The 18,749-nt window shown below is 37.1% G+C and overlaps 1 protein-coding gene across 8 annotated transcripts in view; it reads right to left on the bottom strand.

Moving 5' to 3' along the window:
- The window catches only part of arhgap44a (Rho GTPase activating protein 44a), a 62,004-nt gene extending 45,019 nt beyond the window's left edge, over positions 1-16,985 (bottom strand). For 5 of the 8 annotated variants that reach the window (XM_056272516.1, XM_056272557.1, XM_056272566.1 and 2 more), the window contains exon 1: positions 16,691-16,985. In XM_056272516.1, the coding sequence (XP_056128491.1) occupies positions 16,691-16,743 (53 nt within the window). In that variant the 5' untranslated portion in view covers positions 16,744-16,985. The remainder of the gene's footprint in view (positions 1-16,690) is intronic. The other 3 variants (XM_056272572.1, XM_056272548.1, XM_056272541.1) reach the window with 1 other exon arrangement.
- Positions 16,986-18,749: the final 1,764 nt, after the last annotated feature.

Below are 18,749 nucleotides of genomic sequence, written 5' to 3'. Positions count from 1 at the left end.
CTACAGTATGTCTACTAGTTGTGAAGTTGTGTAACAGTTTTATCATTTTAATATGCACAAAGAGTATGTATATTTTTTATTATTATTTATTCATTTTTGGTACATTTCTTAAGAAGCATAATTTATTTTTAAACTTTAAAAATACTGTGTGATATTAAGTATAAACCATGATGTTTTATTGTTTTATTTTATTGTTTTATTGTTACATTGTCCCACAGCAACATTAAAATAGAATCAATTATTATTATAAAACATTGAACGCTAATCTACACTATTAAGTGTCCATTTCATTAATTTAACATATTTAATACTGGGGGCATCCAAATTATTTGACATAGGCCTATTTGATTTTTTTTTTTAAAGTAATGCAATAGTTACTTTCTCTTGTAATTAGTTACTTTTATAATGGTGAAACTCAGTTACTAACTCAGTTACTATTTGTGAGAAGTAACTAATAGCTATAACTAATTACTTTTTTTAAGTAACATGCTCAACACTGTATATATATATATATATATGAACACCAAGTTTGTTGTGCCTTGTAGGCATATTTGTGTAGGGCTATATAAAATATTAACAATAGCCTAGATATCAGGCAGCCTATAAATCGTAAAAAAGGAACACTTCAGTAACACTACACTAGAGAAAAATATATGGATTATCATATGTTACTTCAAACGTTTCCATACGTTATGACGTAATGAAATGAGATTGGAGTAAAAACATGAAGCCTAAGGTTTGGTGCGTTTTGCTTTTCAAACCCACAGCGCGAGTGACTCAAACTCACAGCTGTGCAGAGGACATTTACTGAAGCGATTGAGCCGCTCCAAACTATGAAACATTATTCTTACCATATTATACATATCTACGTGTGAGCAGATATCCACAAACACAGTATTTAACAGTAAAAACAGGTCTAAACATTATAATATTCACCATGAATAAACAGTCATACGAGCCAACTGTTATATCGTGCTGTGTTTAATTATCGAACATAAAAACATTCTCGTGTCGTACATGTAGGCCTATATACATTTAGCAGTAGGCTTCATGTTTTTACTCCAATCACATTTCATAACGTACATTTTAGTCAGGCACCAGTTTAACTAGTAGCTACAATGTAAAGTTTATGCAACAATAACATGCTACTATTACTGTCTGCCTTAAAAATCGTTCTCATAATCAAATCGTGTTCTTCTAATTCTTCTGAGGTAAATCCAAGGTAAACAGCACAGCACAAACACAGTCTTCCAAACTCGACGAAAAGCAGAGCAGGACTGAAGTCGCTGATTCTTTGTTTTGAGGTGATGAGGGCGGTAACAGCTCTGCGTTCCTCCGCGTGGATCATTTGCATGTGAACAGCTCTTGCGCGCGGGTGTGGTCACATTAGCGCTAATCAGCTCGGGCAGGAGAAACTGTACATGTTGTTGCTTTCATACAAATTACTTAAACAGAGAATATTTGTTTTTGATATGATTTACATCATTTAAAAATGGAGACTTCAAGCTTCGTAAAGACATATGTTTCATGTCACAGTGACAAGCATTCGCTGAGTTATAGGTCATTTTCTGTCGCGTTTCAGAATGAACTTCATATTGAGAGAGATGGGAGAATGCGCATCATGTTTATTTTCTTTATTTTACGAAAAACACAACGTTTTGTTTTTATTATGAGTGTACACAAATAAAAGAAGACATTTAAAAGTTTTGAATGATGTTTAACACTTATGTAAGATCAAAATCAACAGAGTATTTTGAGTTTGTTTAAGAGGTCATCATACTATAAGAATATCCTGTAAGTTTCAGAACTGAAAAAGTCCTTGTTAGTCCAAAAACAGCTTTTATTGAAACCAAGCCCAAAGAACGACTCGTTTTGGAATTTACCTATTTATGACGTCATAGATATTTGAAAGACCTGCCTCTGCAGAAGAAGATCAACACCTACTTCATCATTGCAACTTTGATGTAATATAGTGGCGTGTTAGTAAGATGACGAGGAGAGAACAGCGATTCAGGATCACTGGACTAAAAATAACATTACCTTCCAAAGGATCCTAATGCAATGTGGTTATTTATTTTTAACAATGTCAATGTTAACAATATCAGTTGAGCGTTATTTATTTGTATTCGGTACATTTCACTGTGGATTCTTTGCTAGATCAGTCGTAATTTCGCCGGAGGCTTTGCAAACAGACTTGTACGATATGGACTCAACAGTATTGCCACAACATGTAAGTAACTGTGTTAATTCTAATGACTGATCTGTGACCAGTGATTTCTGATATGTAATGATTCATGTACAGTCATATGTTCTTTGTCTATGTGTCAGTAAATCAAACCAGTGACTAAACGGTCAACTTCACATTGTTTCTCTTAGTAAGATGAAAAAAAAATGTTATTTAAACGGTGATTAAATTATAGATAGAAAGCGATCTAAGAATGCTCCCTTTACAATCACTGGAGCTGTCAATCAAACAGCGCGAGTTTTTCAGCGACTGAGTTCTGGACTCACGCCAAAACTATCGTTATAATCAACGCATCTCTAATTTACATTGTGTTTGCACTGTTAGTTATGATGAAAGCATTCATGAGAGTGCGTTAAAATGACGAGATCACTGCATTCATGCGCTCAACATGTCTGTGATTGGCTACATGCTCATTACTGCAACCTTTCATGGCATGATCTAAATATAAGGCTATAGATCTAAATACAATGCTATAATTAACACTTTTCACGATTAGTTAACCTTGAGTGCTATAATAGTAAAAACGTTCTAAAAGTTTGCAGGAGAGTTCTACATGTAATACTAGCTATTTCATATGCAAAGATGTCAGCCAATCACAGCAGTGGGCGTTTACACTGAAGTCACAGCAGACACGCCCCTTCAAACAGAGCGTTCAAACCAGAGGCTAAAATCAGGGTAGGAAAAATGCCTTTTATTTCTAAATTATGAATTTTTTTTATGTAAAAATCATACTAACATTATAAGTGCACCCCAGAAGGCATTATAAATTAATAAAATAATGCAGTTCATGACCCCTTTAAGTATCACCTTTATCTAAGATTTTTCTCCTACAACTCTTTAGGACACATATGAGATAATTGCTGACAAAGTAAATACAGAGATACAGAGCTATATAATATATTTGGGTAGCATAGCATTTAAATGTAGAAGAATCTGATAAACAATATTGAATATACTGAAATCATATTGTATCTTGAAAAATTGTAGCACCATTTGAGAAGTTATGAGGTCTAGACTGAACAAAAATTAGAACTTTGTTTACTCTCATTGGTATATTCAAGAAACAATATATCGATATAAGTCGCGATGAAATGAAAGCAGCATCATATCTTTTCTACCTATTGTGAGATAGGTCATTTTTTTTATGAAACATGCATGGATGGCTAAATAGTAGTATATATATATATTAATAAATAAATATAATAAAATAATAACATGCATTCAGAAAATGTAGAAAATTACCTATGGGTAATTACTCAACTCTTACTCTTGGTTTCACAGACAAGGCTTAAGCTAGTCCTAGACTAAAATCCATGTTTGAGCTGTTTCATCTGAAAGTGACTTGCTCTGACAAATCTTAAAATATGCCAGTGCTATTGTTTTGTCTCAAGATGCACCAGTAATTTTTTTTTCAAAGGTATGTTTATAAAAGCTACATAAATGTCCTAATTAATCTAAGGCTTAATCCTGGCTTAATCTAAGACGAAGTGAAACCAGACCCAAAGTTTGATTATAAAGCTATGCTGTATATTGCACAAATTACCTCCCCTAACAAATAGTATGCAACCATTTAATTACAGTATATCTTCTGTAGGGTACATTTGGACCTCTGATATTAGAAGTACAGGGCTCTGCTTTGTCTTTTCACCATCCTGCAATAACAGGATGTAATTATCAATATCAAGTAGGCAGCATGCTGTAGATGAACAGGCTTTGAAAACCGAGATGCATGGTTACTAGGCAACCAAATGTGAGATTCCTATATCATTAACAGCCAGAACAAAGTTCTAAAAAAAAAAAAAAAAAAAAAAAAATTGGACAGTGACAGTGAGATGAATACAGATCTAGAGGGGGAATTTAGCCTGATGAACAAACAAAATGGAGCATTGAAACAAGCATAGAAAAGATCAGCCAGATCTGTAGCGTTCATCAATCCAGGAGGAAACAGACTCATTTATTGTCAAATTATACATATGGTAAACCTTCAGGTATGATGAAAAAAGAATGGTTGAATAAGTAAATATTATAGAGACATATAGTGCTATTCAAATAAATGTGGATATATATAGCGTAACTAAGTGTGGAAGAATCGGATTAGCAATATTTGAGTTCATACTTAGATATAGTATTTTTGACCACAATTTGATTTCAGTTATTTTTTCCTTTTAGTTTAATTAAAGTAATTTAGGTTTTGGTAATTTAGTCATTTTTACTATATATATATATATATTAATATATTACCTATATTTCTATTTAGCTTCTATTTAAGTAATTAAAGTAGTACTTACAGTACTTCAGTTTAACTTATTTTCAGTTAGTTGCAAAGGCAAAATTTCTGTTTTGCTTTTTTTAAGCTTTCACGCCATATCATTATTACCGTAATTACGAGATTACGGCTTGTAAAAAGCATTCACGTCCTAGTAGAACTCATAATTACAATTTGTAAACTGGTAATTTTCTGAGAGTTCTGGTCATCTGTACCACCTGACCACTGATTCATATTGGCATTGATAGTGTTGACATAGAAACGCACAGCTCCTAGTAGAATGTCACGCGTTGTAATCTTGTAATTACGGTAATTACAGTATTTAATTAAAGTTTTTCATCTTTATTTAAATTAACAAAAATAATTCGAAATAGCTTTAGTTAACAATAACAATACTGACCTATCTCAAGTTCTGATAAAGAATTAAACCCAATGAAAGTAGCTGAAAGGGTCAACCTATGATTCCTATATTTTATTTCATTGATGGTGCTGGTAAAAGGCTTCAGGTGCAGTTGGTACATGATAGTTGGCCAAATGCAGTTTTGTGCACTTTAGCACTTGGTTAAATGTTTGTAATTGTGAGTTGATTGAATCTTTTTGTATTGCCAGCTCTAATCAGTCAGCAGCTGTACGGTTGAACCATTTTCAATTTCAGTAACTGTATAATGTTCTGAAACAGCTAAACTGACGGCCGCTCCAACTCAGCAATTTATCTTTTATTGGAAACTCAGCTTTCAAGCTTTTACATCTATGAGAAGGCAATATCTCGACTTTGCAGTGTGAAGTTTCTTTCTTTTTGCTTCTCTTGGTTCCTTCTACTGCTCATTGAGAAACATAGCCATGTTTTATGCATATAAAAACTTGAATAATTTAAAAGGGCATTTTAAAAAACATTCAATGTCACTTCGGGGAGCCAAGGTGTTACCAAATGCTTGTGCATGTTCAGATTATCCAAAGAAATTGTGCACAGAACATGTCATGCTTTAAGTTTTAAAAAGCTATATTCTTTTTTTGCTCCTCTAAATTTCTTGCGATGCAAAACAAATATGCAATTTGTGCATATGCAACTTGAGGCATACACACTAAGGTTTATGAATGAGGTCTGGAACCTTCTGAACAACTTAATCCCCAACAAAAAAGCCGGCAATTTAGCAGTTATCCAAATCATATGCTCAGTAAGAGCTCCAAATGGGCGAATGAGAAATGGACGAGTCAGTCAAATAATGAGCGCTGCTTAATGCAGGTAAGGAAAGTCCCGCAGAGTCTTGAGTAGTAATGACATCTCCCTGATTCAACCAAACGTCCAATCAAGCAAGAAATCCTGACCGAGAAAGCCTTGTTAGGCCTCAAGAACTGAATGATCCCCAGATAGCATACATATCAGGGCCTCATCTGGGCCATCTATGGCACATATAGCTCAGTTCAGGCAGCGGCAAAGGTCACATGGGCCGTATCTGGCCCACACACATCAAGCCAGTTTTAGTGTAAATTGTGGCTTGCTGTGTGTGGCCCAGATGTGGCCCATGTTACCTTTTCACTGCCAGAACTGAGCCATATGTGCCATAGTTGTCCCAGATGAGGCCCGGATATGTATGCTATTGCCAGCCACAGTCAGGTTGAGGCAACGCCATCATTCCATGTGTTATGTGGGCCAGAAGAATGTGGGAGATGTGGGCCACAACTGGGCCAGATGTCATTTGCTATCTGGTTCTCACCAAACAGATCATCTCCCGAGAAACAATGAATCTCCAATGCATTTGTTAAAGCAACCATGCCATTCAAGTCTTTTTATCGTGCTTCATGGGACTCGTATCCAACTGAGCAAGTTTACTATTTCAGAAAAGCCATATGGAGCTGGTTATGTCATGCAAACATCAAGATGTTTTAGTTTACAAATCATACACTATGGTAAAAAGCGTTTTGAGGTTATAAAATAGTATTGTACAAGGAACCGCGTGAAAATAAGTTTTTAATAACTGATAATCTGCCCCACATAATTTTTAGAAAAGGAATAACATTTGTTGGTGTTTTACTGCCACTAGTGTTCATTTCATCTGGAAACTGCAGTGAACTGTATGTACAGGTACGTCTTTAGAGTTCTGTTAGAATACGAAATTAAAGAAAAATAGTGTAAAAAGAAACAACAACAACAACAACTGTATGTTAAAATGTAACATACAGCTTAATTCTTCTGGCTAAACAGAGGTTGGAAGCAAGAGTAATCAAATGATATTATTCTATTGACAAATAAGACACAAAAATGCATAAAAATACATTTATACTATAAAGCTGGCTTGATATTTTAGGAAGAGGGTCTCTCACATTGGGGATCATCATATTTGGGGGCATCAAAAAGTCTGAAAACCCCTGTACAAGAGCAATAGGGCGATTGAACAGTCAACAGTCCCTGCTCAGTAACCCTAGTCAATCTGGGTTCGATTTGCGACTGCAAATGCTTGCATGTGGTCAGAGGGACGTCATGAGAAGCCTGTGTGCCAACTCAGCGGTAATGTATTCCGGCTTGAGAGTGTGTGCTTTCTGAGCCAGGCAGAGGGGCGAGACAGATTGACAGAGACAATGAGTGCAAAAGAGGACTGTCCATTCCAAACAGTGAATTCGTTCGGGTAATTGGACCGTGCATTAGAGAGGGGCCGCCTGCCCTTAATTGCTCTACAGACGTCTATTACTGCGCAGTAACGTGTATTATTTCAAAAGGCCTGGGCTTTGGAACAAGAGCAGTGAGTGAGAGAGAAAAAAAGGGGGAAGAGTGTCTGTTGGTGGCTACAAGGACCTGACGCTAGAGGTCTCAGCTAGGTTCTGTTTCGGAATGTTCTGGAATCCGTGGAAAGAATCTTGACGTGCTGTATTTATCAATTACACTTCAAAGTTGCTTTATGATGTCGACACAACATTCATCCAGAAGGTTTCTTTGGAGCAAGTTCAATTTAAAGGGGACACATCATAAAAATCTGACTTTTTTCGTGTTTAATTGCTATAATCGGGTCCCCGGTGCATCTACCAGCCCAGAAAAGGTGAAAAGTGACAACCCAGTAACTATGTTTTTTTGCCTTTCACTGCAAGCATGTTAAAAAATAAGCCGATCAGATTTCTACGTCAGAAGGGAATCTTATTATAATATTACCGCCCCTTAATCTGCAAGTTTCCACCCATGGCACCGCCATTTGGTTTTCGCAAGCGACAAAACAGTGTAACCAGTTCTAACGCAAAAATTTGTGAAAAGCACGCAAACTGTTCTGTCGTCGCGCTGCACAGACGAGCACACAACACTATTTGACGTCACAGCTATTAAAAGTCACACCTGTCTTTGGGAACTGTGTCAACTTGTGTAAAATTTAAACATGAATCAATGTAACTCCACAACAACTACATAAATGTATCCACTAACCATTCAGTCCAGGTGCGGCTAAAAGTTACGAGTCTCTCTGTAAGAGCGCACTCCTCTACTGGTTATTTCTGAGATTTTGGATGAGTGAGATTATTCATGTGTTTTGTTATTCCTGGTGTATTTTGTTATTTTGTTATAGCTCGTGTAAAGAATCGACCCTCTTCTGAATGTGGGCGCGGAGTAGCAGCTCATTTGTATTTAAAGGGACAGACACCCAAAAAGGGGCAAATTTGACAAGCTATAATAAATTATCTGGGGGGTATTTTGAGCTGAAATTTCACAGGCACATTCTGGGGACATCATAGATTTATATTACATCTTGTGAAAAGGGGCATAATATGTCATCTTTAAAGGTCTCAAACCCGTTATTGACTTACTTCCCGGCAACCTTAAAAAAGAGGGTGGTCACTATTGTACTCGATTGCCACTGAAAAACTCATATCGGTCATCTACTCTCTCTCTCTCTCTGTGTGTGTGAACCCACTGCAGAGACTGACTGCCACTAACCAGTGAACACACACCAGCAGCACTGGCATGAGTTTAGTCTCATTGCTGCTGACACTGCACACCTGCACTGCCCCAGAGACACTGGGGGAGAGAAGAGAAGGAAGGAGAGCTTCCTTATAGAAGCGTTTCCCATCTAATTTAAAATTAGGCCACTGCAGATACATAGACGAATGGTCGCCACAATGTCTGAAAAAAGACACTGTCCCTCTGACTTACATCAAATATAGGCTAGGCTAATGATAGAGCTACAGGCCTAAAGGCTCAGCTTCTGTCCCAGGGTGGCACACACTGACCCTGCCTGTTTTAGGACAAGTTTTAGAACTGGCAAAACGTTAAAGCATTTTCAAGTAGGCTATCCTTTAAAGGGAGGCATCACATTGTTTACAAGGCAAAGAATGATGATGTCAGAGAAACAATACATAAACTAAACCACTGGACTACAGGGATGTGGGATATATTGGAGACTTTATCGACCGTCTGGCCAATACCAGAAGAAAATAAAGGCCCAGATATTCTTCTTCACAAGTTTTGAAGTAGCTATAACTGTCACGTTTTTAAAATTCAAACAATTTCTTTCTATGCCACTCTATAAAAATATTAAATAACTATACACTTTTTCTACTGATTATGATTTTAGTGGTAAAGTTCTATCTGAATTAATATTATAATAATTATTAGATAAAAGGTTTTAAATCAAGTACATTTGGAGCATTAATCATTTTAAGCTACAGTGGAAAATGTGCAGGTTCCTTGTAGCTACAATGAAAAAGACAAGCTAAAATCAACAAGCTAAAACACAATAAAACTGAGTACCAGTTTTAATCTGATCATTTTCTGTAGTGAGTAACACAGTTGTTTAAATGTAAAAGATCTGCAAAGTTTCAAAGATTAAAGTGCGACAAATAAAGCTGTCTCCTAAAAGAAAGAATAAATTCTGAACTAACGAAACGAGTCGTCAGCAAATCCAGTCTCACTTCCTGTTACATCCACTTTGATGCACTTCAAAAGGATGAGGACTCACACTGGATTAGATATGGGAAAAAACAACAATATCACTGTGTAGCCTATCAAGTGTAATGAGTGTTTTGTTTCCGACATGCGCTGTAAGCGTTAGACCAAATCACAACAGACTGCGCCATCTGACCAATCAGAGCAGAGTAGACCAATCACAGCAGAGTGGGCAATCTGACCAATCAGAGCAGAGTAGACCAATCACAGCAGAGTGGGCAATCTGACCAATCAGAGCAGAGTAGACCAATCACAGCAGAGTGGGCCATCTGACCAATCAGAGCAGAGTAGACCAATCAAAACAGACTCGGCCATCTGACCAATCAGAGCAGAGTAGACCAATCACAGCAGAGTGGGCCATCTGACCAATCAGAGCAGAGTTGGCTCGCAGAAAGGAGGGGCTTAGACAGAACGAATCCTTGATCAACGTGTACAAGCATTTTTTGGCAGTTTGAACCGCTTATACAATCTCTTTAGTGCAAGTCCAGAGCGGAGGGCAATCCTTAAAAGACTGCTCCCTTCAACGCTTATCCGAGAGCAGGTGGGATGCACGCATAACTGCAGTTAAACCTTTTGCAAACCACTTGCCATCAATCATAGAAGCTCTGGACACCATCTCTGCTAAGTGCAGTTTAACCAATGAAGCCAGGTCAGAGGCCAGTGGTCTAAAACGTCATGTCATTCAAAGCCATAGTTTTTCTCACTGCATGGAAGGAAATCTTGCAGCCCATTGAAGACAAAATTACAATGGAACTAGGCAACATACAGCAACTGAAGGAAGTGATGGAGAGTTCAGAAGATGCCAACCAACAGGAGACAGAAGAAAATTTGTTTCGAAACAATGTGCTCTTTCTGGCATTGGATAAAATAATCTCTGCATTGGATACATACTTCCAAAACACTGCAAAGATATTTAAAGAGTCTGCTGCAATCTTAAAGGTGAACGACTTTGAAAAAGATCAGATTCACCCAGCAAATATTTGTGTATTTCGCCTTTGCTGATGTTCAGTTAAAACCTTTATTTGCATTTAATGTTATCTGTTTTGTTATTTTGTAAGAAATCCCTGTTAGGTTACATTTCGGCCTCCATGCTCATATCTCCTATATGATATGGGCGGAGGGTGGTTTGGGCCCACATTAATATCTTTTTAGGGGCCCCGAATTCTCTAGCCACAGCCCTGAGTGACAGCTGTTTGAGAATTCACATGTACCTCAGACCTCAGTTTTACTCAGGTGTGGCTTCACATCAAGTAAATGAACCAAATTTTGACACCAAACTGACTCGAGCTAACGAAAGCTAATGAGCATTACTAGCATTACCAACCCCTCTATAAGCAACTAAGAGTGAGTATTATAATTAGTGCCGTCAAATCAATTTATCGCGATTAATCGCACCTAACATAACAGTTTGTATGTATATATATATATATATATATATATATACACATTATATATTTACAAACTTTTATGTTAGATGCGATTAATCACGATTATTATAGTATTACAATTAGTGCTGTCAAATCGATTAATCGCGATTAATCACATCTAACATAAAAGTTTGTAAATATATAATCTATGTATATATATATATACACACAAACTTTTGTTAGATGCGAATTATCGTGATTATTATAGTATTAAAATTAGTAATACTATAGTATTATCCATATATATATATATATATATCCTCTTAACCAGCGCCCCATTTTTTGAGAATTTTCTGAAAATGACATACCCAAATACAAATGTCTGTAGCTCTTAAACCCTATGGTCCACATTCATAACTCTGATCTTTTTTTAAACTAGACACTTGAAACTTTGTTACCCAAGAGTCATTATTACTCAAAGTAGCATAGGAACAGAGTAAAACAAGGTAAAATTTACATGAATGTGACTCACGATTTCTTTTAATTAACTTCACTTAGGGAAAAAATGATCAGACTTTTATGTTAAGGGCCTGAAAACACCATAAAGATAAAATTGAATGTCTGACCATGTTTAGATTCAAATTTGAGGATGATACTCCCAAAAATGTAGCTTCTGTAAGCTTTTATTCAAGAAAAGTATAGGCGTCCTTTCCAAAATGCAATTTGGAGACTCCAAATGGACACCTGGCACCCAAACACTTTACATAGGGAGTAAACACTATAGGTCTGCAACAACAATTCAGAACTGTTATGCCCTTCAAACCACACAAGAAAAAAACGATTTCAGCACAACATTTGAACATTTTACCAAAATTATCTTTATTTTGAACAATTCTAATAGCAAAAACAGTGATTTCTCACTACATGTATAGACATTGCAGAAGTGTTCATTTTCCAACTAATGTATAAAATATATAAAAAGAAAAACATAAATGTTTTAGAACATTTGTAATTACAAACGTGGTTTTTACCCAAATAAATTGCAATAAACTGATACTTATAATGAATATCCTATTACTTCCTGTTGCTCTTCGTCATTTTCTGCAAAAAAACCTTCAAATCTCTTCTGTAGTCGACGATCCATGATACAGATGCTCAGATATAAGCTTTAGAGTAAATCCGTGCATTTATGCAAGCTCCATGTGTCAAAACATCGCGTTTATGTGTCTGTTTACATTCTGGTCGGCTAACTGTGTGTGCGTGCTGCGCGCGTGGCGAAAGCGCACATGTGAATGAAAACTTTGCGCAGTTGAATTTGACGAATGTGCTTGCATGAACTGTCTATCACTGCAATCGATTTTAGTTGGCTAATACTCCCATCAATCAAAACGTAGCTCAAAGGACATTGGATAGCATTATCCAGGCTTTTATCCAGTCGAAAGCCCAGCTGCGCGATGGACAGCGCGCTCAGCCTGTCAGGGACTCTCTTACTGTTTTGGTCTGTAACAGAGCCTGTGATTGAAGGACAGAGAAGTAGGATGTATCATTCGATCCGGAAGAGTCTAAACTGCGGGGGTGAGATGGCTTTTGAGTGTTGGAATATGGATTAGAATCGATATTTCTTTGAAAATGAACATGATGCGAACTCTATCTCGAAAACGCTCATGAAAACAAAGGAGGATATTTCATTTTTTTCCCCTATTTTTCGTTGTTTTGGATTAAAAAGTGGGATGCATTTTGAAGAGTGGACCCTTACATTGAAATGTATGCTGTTGTTTCTTGGATTCTTCCGAACTGATCTGAACCATACGAGATGAAAGATGAGTATAGCGGTTCATTTTTCTCATTTTCAAATGAGCAGTCCTTTTGCATTTTATTTAACCCTTTCCTCTCTGGTGTATTGATTGCAAAAACAAGTCTAGAACATGGTTCTTGAGTGTTTTAGCTTTCAAATGATGCATAGTTTATGATAGTCAGATGAATATTTGTTATAAAACAAAGCTTAAAAAAGGTAATAAAAGTATAGCCACGCCCTCGACGGCCCGCTCGCGGGCCGATGCGGGTTAAGAAGATATATATATATATATATATATATATATATATATATATATAGCCTAGTACATACATAAAAGTATTCCCCAGCAACATGTGGGCACTCACTGTTGTGTGGGCACGTTTGTAACGCGGGGCCATTAATCAACATACACACTGTTCCCAATCTCTCTGCTGATGGCGAAAAACACACACAGCTCCATAAGCACTTCCGACGTACTGTTCCCAGTAAAACTAAGCTGGCAATCTGAACGAAGAGGGAGGCTGCCATACTTCCCGAGAGAGAAAACACTAGAGGCATGGTGCACAACCCCACCAAAAAAAAAAACCCACAAACACTCACTGCCACAAAAACATGAATGAGAAGACTATAAATATAGTTTCAATGAGAACACAGAAAAGGTTCACAAATACTGGCCCCTGAGCTAGACAAACACAAACACACACACACACACACACACACAGAGCAGCGGGTAGTCGTTTTCATTCAAAGAGGGCAAGAGAAAATGTGATTTTCAAATGATGACAAATTAAAACAGTAGGGAGGGTGGGTGACACAGCTATAAAAGCATCTGGACAAATGTCAAATACATAAAGGGATGCGCATTATTGCAGTATGACAGTATCAGAGTACAGTGTGATAAATATTTTTTGTTGCAATGGCTTGAAGCATGACTCGTCCAAACAGAATTTGGTCTGAATTACACTAATTCTGTTTAAAAGTTTCAGATCGGTAAGATTTGTTTAATGTTTTGAAAGACGTTTCTTGTTCACCAAGGCTGCATTTACTTGATTAAACAGTAATATTGTGAAATATGATTACTTATTTAAATATCTTTTAGGTTACACTTTATTTTAAGGTGACGTATAGTTACATTGTACTACAGTGTGGTTCATTTTAGGGTTAGTTACTTGTAATGCATAATTTACTGTTATTACTATAGTAAATACATGTAGTAACGTAACTACGTCACATTCAAATAAAGTGTCACCCTGTTTTCTATTTGAATAATGTTCCTGTGATGGTAAAGCTGAATTTTCAGCATCATTACTCCAGTCTTCAGTGTCACATGATCCTTCCGAAATCATTCTAATGTGATAATTTGCAGCTCAAAATACTGGATAAAATATTGTGGAAAAAATATCAAAAATCAATATAATATTTTTTTTCAGGATTATTTCACTTTTTGATTAATGTAATGTGTCCTTATTAAATTAAAAGATTAAAAGCATTCATGTCATTCATTTAATTACAAATTAAATACTGAGCCCAAACTTTTAAACTGTACTGTTTATAATGTTGGTTTCACTGTTTTTAACTCAAGTGTTAAATAATAGGAGACATACAGTATCATTCATAAGTTAATAAATAATTGTATCTTTTAAGTTTACCTTCATCAAGTTCCGAATAAAAACTCATTTCACTCTGAAATACATCAAAATGGCTCAAATGCCTCAAATGTTCATGCCATGTCAACTTTAAAGTGCTATGTCTCCATCCACAGTTGCGAATTTAACTTGTGAACAAAATTAAAATGTTGCATAAAACATTTGGGAATAAAGCAGCGTTTCCATCCCATGTGTTTAAGTGGACAAAATAGACAAACATGGAAGTTGCTGCAATCGGGGAAGCCATTGTGGCTCTGTATTACATCATAAATAAGAGACGAAATGCAATAAACACTGACATGTTATCCGTTATTTGGATGCTGTTGTTTGTGAACGCAATCATGTGAGACGCTTCTGGGAGGGAATTAAACCAAATCATTCTGGTGACAGTCTCTGGCTCAGGCATTTCAGAACGATCAAACCCACATTTGAGATGCTGCGATGCGATTGGTCCACTGGTTAGTTCAGTTATCCAATCACATCCATTGTTGAGGCTAAATCAAAAAAAGGATTTATTCGGTAAATGTGTTTTTCCATCGCAGTCTTCTTATCGGATAAAAAATGTATCCGCCTCAATTGAACGTTTTTTTTATGTGCATTTTTAGCATTTATGCTAATTTTAACGTCTCTTTCCATGCGCATAAAAAAGTAAGTGTTGTTTGATGAAATGAAGGGAGATTGGCCTTGCATACGTCAGCGGAGCGAAGACAGTCATCACAGGAAGAAAAAATTATGACATTTTGATTAAAATTTGATCACCTTTTTTTATCAAATAAAAATATATGTATGCATGCATAAATCGTTCATAATGAGATCAGTAACACAAATGAATAAAATAAGTCTAATTTGATCTCACGCTGACTTTAATTTGTTTAAGTAGCAAGCAAAAGTAAAATGCTGTTGATAATGGCTAACATATGTCAGTGACGTAACAAAAGACATTGAACATCTCTTACACTGCATTACCTCGGTAAGACTGTCAAGGTCATGAACACGGTTTCTAAGTGTCACTCTCAGCTGATATGGGGAGATGCGACTCTGTACTCCTGTCCTGACAGGAACATGCGAATCTATTTTCCAAAGCAAACATCAGTCCAACATGCCCTTTCCGGCCCTGGAACATATTATTAATGAGTCAGGACACTGTGTTGTTCAGGAAACATGTTGTTTCTCATTACCGCACAGCTATACAGACAGAATGCCACAGTGGGCCGCTGCCACAGTTCCCTGGACATTACCAAGGAAAGGTAGGGAATACTAATGCAGAGCTTACGCACAAATACACACACACACACAGAAAAATCGGATGCCCTGAGCAAAGCTGGAAATGGTTTTGGGGAGCTGGGCTTGCCATTTTTTCCACTGGCCTGCTGATGCCAGCCAGAGGCGGTAGAAGAGAACCGACCCTATAACCACCCACTGAGAATGCATCTGAAATGATGACCCACAACATCACGCTGGCATAACCACCCAGCAAGGAGATGCCAGATAGCAATGCACACCTTCTGGCCCCATGCGACGCCTTGTGCACGACAGGCCCTCCTTATCAGGTGAGAAGAGAGAGGGGGGAGCGAAGAATGTAGCGAACCACGTGAAAGGTCATGCATCGCACACCCACTCCAGCGTAAACAGGATAAATGTGGCAAGCACATCAGCAGCGACCTTTCTAAAACAAACTTCTCTTTTTTGCAATCCGCAATACATACTGCATTATAAGTTCTGTGTGCAGGGAAATTCAAAGCTATGCATTCTGAAGCAACGATGACCTTCTCCATCACTGACAGATCTTGCTGATGTACTGCACCCAACTCCTCCTTTTTTCTTCTTCTTTTTTCTCTCTCTCAGAGATCAGTGTGCGATGAAAACATTGCGCCTTTCCTATTTTCTCACTCATCTGCATCCATCCACTGCATCAGCTGTCACTGGAGACATGTCATGACTCATTCTCCTCATTCAAATGAACGTGTGCTGATACAGCAGTGCTACATAAAGCTGCGTTTGATGGAAATGCATCCGGGAGGCTCGTGCATGAGGGGGGTGTAGTGTCAGTGCCATGGGGAACCTCCGAGAAGCATTTTTTTTTTTTTGCTGGAAGAACTGCCTCTGCAGTGAACCCGTTACGCACAAGGCACGGATGCACAACCTTTAATTAGCTATGCCTTTATAATAATGCATGGGTATGGTAATGAATAAAGCTATTTTCAGATGCATTGCGCAATCAAGATGACGCTATTAGCAGTAGTGATGGCTCAGACCAGCATTTGTGTGTTTAAATATGCATTAGCTCTATATTAAGAAACAGTGAAAGTTTGAATGGGAAAATAAAGCCTATGTGAATTGGAAGCTACTGCAGCTAAGGATGGTTTCTCATTCTTTTCTGTTATAATGATAAAAAATAAAAAACTTCCGACACGCAGTAAAATGATCGTATTTAAGATCATAGCTCTCACCTGCCAACAGTCTGGTTGGCGAGCTGTCGCATCCGATTGAATTGCTTCTTCATTTTTGTATTTTTTTTTCTGCGTTAACACCTCGAGCGCAAAACAATCCGCATTTCTCTCAAAATAAAGAGACGTAATCCGGTGCGAACATCCCCGTTATTCCCATCACACGCCCTCATGGCAAACCGAAAGAGGGTGGAAATGTCCCAAGATGCGTGTTTCAGTGCATTTTAGCGCTGCTGCTCGGCTGAGATGCTGCTGGGCGATTCTCTCATCGGCGAACTGACAGCAGCGGAACGACGCGGGCGCGGTGCACCATGGGAAATGTAGTCTTATTACACACGATCCATGTGCGGAGCGCTTTTTAATTTTTTTTTAAATGGTGGACATGTATGTATGCAGTGGAGCGGATAGCTTTTAGTCTGTACTGCAGTGAAATTCCACGGTAGCATAAATAATGCTTATATACAATAATACACTGTGTAAACAATGCTTGGATTCAAAGGGTCTCATAATATTAAAGCCTACTTATGATACAACTTTATAGGCTACTTAAACGCCAGGTAAAGACAAGTCATTTTTGAAATTGGAGTAGCAATATTTTTAACCATGGGTTGTGAAATTCTTCTCCAGAGCAGGTTTCCCATCGCTTTTGTCGGGGTTAACTCTAAATGCAGTGTATCCTAGCAACAGACAACCAGAATCTTACCTCATTAAATATTCATGAAGTTTCTAGGCCTACATAGCAGCAACTTTCCCGCTGTGTTTAAAGTCTCCATGTCTGAGGAAAATGTCGGACAATGAGTGCACATCAGTGATATTTATTTATAAGAGCACATTTTATAAACACTACACAAAGCAAAAAAAAAAAAAAGCAAAAAAAAAAAAAAAAACCTACTGCCTTAAATTAAGTAGCTACAATCAACTTGAACGTTTAAGTCTTTACAACTTAAATTCCATTAAACTGACTTAAAAATGAGCTGAATCTTGAAACTTATGAAAAAAGCTGAAAATTGCTTAACATATTGAGTTAAAGCAATGTAACAACATATGTTGTCATAATTTATTGGTCATATTTTTTTTTTACAGTGAATAGGCAAAATTATTACTATTATTTGTTTGTTTGTTTGCTTAAGCAGATTCTGACCTTTTTCAGATTAAAGGCACACAATTTTTATACATTTATGGTAGCCTATAGGCTAATACTACACAATGTTGCGATATTAAGTATAATCTGTTAAAACAATATATATCATGTAAATGCACCTATTCAACGCGTTAAGTGGAGATTGATGAAGATTATTTTTGCTGTTTGTATCAGACATGGTTGGCTACAATTTTGCAGATGAACAAGAATTAAAACAGAACGCTGGATTTGTCCAATCAGTGCTGTTGACCTTAAATATGCAAATAAGGACGTTAATGCTGTAACCCAGAATTAAATAGCCTATGAGCCGTGAAAAATATGTAGGCTTAACCGATATTACCCAGGATATCAAAATGCTACTGTAAATCCATAGCCTATCTAAAGAACCACAGAAAGAAAGAAAGAAAAAGAGACTTTACAAAATATGAACACTCGATATTAGGTTTGCGTTGTGTTATTTCCATTGGGAGCTGAACAAATAGGCTACTAGTTATGGTTTTGCGAATGTTATTAATTTCCACTGGGACCTGAACATGAGCGGAACTCAGGGGCTTTATGAAGATAACAGTGCCATCGTGTGGCTGCATTCATGTAGTTTGACTTGCATGATGAGGGATTTCCACAGACTCCGGGCAGCCAGAAACTGCATTATTGCCCATTTGGAAATCAGATTGCATCTCAGGAAAGTTTCAGCGAGAATTTTTAAAGCGGAGCATGTGTTCATGCAGCCAAGTTTATAGGCCTACTCTCATTATTAATTTTCTTTTGATTAAAGATAAATCCAAAGATGCTTTAGCCTACAGAACATGAGAAAACAATTAAATATGAAGATGGGGAGGACGATCAAACTAGATGTAGGCCTACATATAGGAGAATTCTGAACCAAATGTAGTTTTAAAATAGAGAGGTGTTGAAATGGTG

This window comes from Rhinichthys klamathensis, unplaced genomic scaffold (assembly GCF_029890125.1).
Source record: "Rhinichthys klamathensis goyatoka isolate OS25496 unplaced genomic scaffold, OSU_Roscu_1.1 h1tg000015l_1, whole genome shotgun sequence".
Lineage (NCBI taxonomy): Eukaryota > Metazoa > Chordata > Actinopteri > Cypriniformes > Leuciscidae > Rhinichthys > Rhinichthys klamathensis.
The sequence above is the reverse complement of the archived record's forward strand: the minus strand, read 5'-3'. Positions and strand labels throughout refer to the sequence as shown.